This window comes from Fonticula alba (genome assembly GCF_000388065.1).
Source record: "Fonticula alba strain ATCC 38817 unplaced genomic scaffold supercont2.7, whole genome shotgun sequence".
NCBI classification, from domain to species: Eukaryota; order Rotosphaerida; family Fonticulaceae; genus Fonticula; species Fonticula alba.
Window position 1 is genome coordinate 890,135 of NW_009242977.1, and position 1,625 is coordinate 891,759.

The 1,625-nt window shown below is 74.5% G+C and overlaps 1 protein-coding gene across 1 annotated transcript in view; it reads left to right on the forward strand.

Moving 5' to 3' along the window:
* Window positions 1-143, forward strand: part of H696_04399 (hypothetical protein) — a gene marked incomplete at both ends in the record, with an annotated part of 845 nt that extends 702 nt beyond the window's left edge. The window contains one exon of the mRNA XM_009498276.1: window positions 81-143. Coding sequence (XP_009496551.1) covers window positions 81-143 — 63 coding nt within the window. The remainder of the gene's footprint in view (window positions 1-80) is intronic.
* Window positions 144-1,625: the final 1,482 nt, after the last annotated feature.

The window sequence follows — 1,625 nt, forward strand, 5'->3', positions numbered from 1 at the left end:
CCCCGGCTCGGGGGGAGATGTGTCATCATCGCATCGCCCGCGCCCCTGTGCCCTCTGCCGGGCTCCGGCCCCGCCCCGAGGGTGGGCGGGGGCTTTCGCGTTGTGAGAGGGCACCGCGCCCCTGCCCTGTAGGGGCAGTGTGAGACAGCCCCGCCTGGGCTTTCAACCATGGGAACTCCCCTCCCCCCGTCCCCCGGCGGCGCGATCGTCCCTCCCGCTTGTTCGGGGGCGGGGAGCGGGGAACAGGAAGCCAGGAGCGGGGGGGGGGGGGGGAGGGGCAGGAGCATGTAGCAGCAAGACGCCACACCGCCAGGGGCGCCCCTTCGGCCAGGGAGGCGCCCAGCAGACGGCCGTGTGTACGTGTACGCGTGTGCGCGTGCAAACACCAAGACCGCGCGCGCGGGGACACCGTCGACCGGGTGTGCTTGCCATCCTGCCCCCCCCCCCCCCCCCCGGGGAGGGAGCATCAGGCGAGGGATGAGGCCCAGTCACCCCCGGTGCGGGGGGGTCTGTTGGACCTCATTTGGCGCCTTTTCTTCCCCGGGTCGGGGGGATGTGTGGTTCTCCTGCGCGCCTCGTCCAGCCCGGCCCCGCCAGCGGCCGATCGAGGCGCCAGCGCCAGCTCGAGGACCGAGGGGGGCTCGCGGCCGGACGGGGCGCATTCTTGACCCGGGCCGCGTAGTCTGCCCCTCCCCCTCGGCCCGGTGTGGTCCCGGGGCACATTGGCAGGCCTCCCTGGGGGGGCGAGGGGGGGGGGGGGCAGTGGGCGGAGGGGCACACGGGGCGGGGGGGCCGCAGGCCGAGTGGGGTCATGTGCGATCCTGATCTTCGCTCTCTCCCGGGCCCGGCCGGAGGTCCTCGCCTCCCGGGGAGCGGGCGGGCCCGAAGCCGCGCCGGCAAGCCCCGTGCAAGAGGGTCCCCGAGCATGGAAAGCCCGAGCCTCCGGGGCGGGGGCGGGAGCAAGCGTCGCCGCGCCCAGAGCGCCCCCCGGCGCCTGGGTCCCCTCCTCCTCCTCCCCCCCCTACCAGAGGGGCCAATATGCAGTGGCCCTCGGGTTGTGGTTCCTCGAAATTGCCCGTCAGCCGGGCGCCCTCGTCGCTCTTCCTTCGTCGCTGTCCCTCCCTCTCGCCCTCTTTCTATCCTGGGCTTTCCCTCGTGCCATTGTTCTCTCCTCCCGGTGGCGGGGGTGGCTGGCGACCATGACGGCCTTGTTCTTCCTCGGGCGCCCGGTCCCGCGCGCATTCTCTCCGGCCATCGCCCACCCGCCGGTAGCGAGAGGCCCCCCCCCCCCCCCTCCCGGCTGGCGTCCAGGAGGAGTGAGTTGTCCCGCAGCGCGCCGGCCGCGGGTGTGTCCGCCCCGGCGGGGCCCTGTTGCGTGGGGCTCCCCCAATCGGGGCAGGCCCAAGCGGCCGGCTTCTTTTTCTCGCAGCCGTTCCTCCCCTGGCCGGGCCGCCGCCGAGGGACGCGGCCGCGGCGGTGGGACGGGGCCACAACAGTGCAACGGGGGGCGGTGTGGTGGCCGGGGGCCTGGGGCCGGGGGGAGGGGGGGGGGCGCCCGGGGCGCGGAGTCAGCTAGGCGAGGAATTTAGAGTCCAGTCGACGCTCTGGGAGGGGTTAGAGTGGAG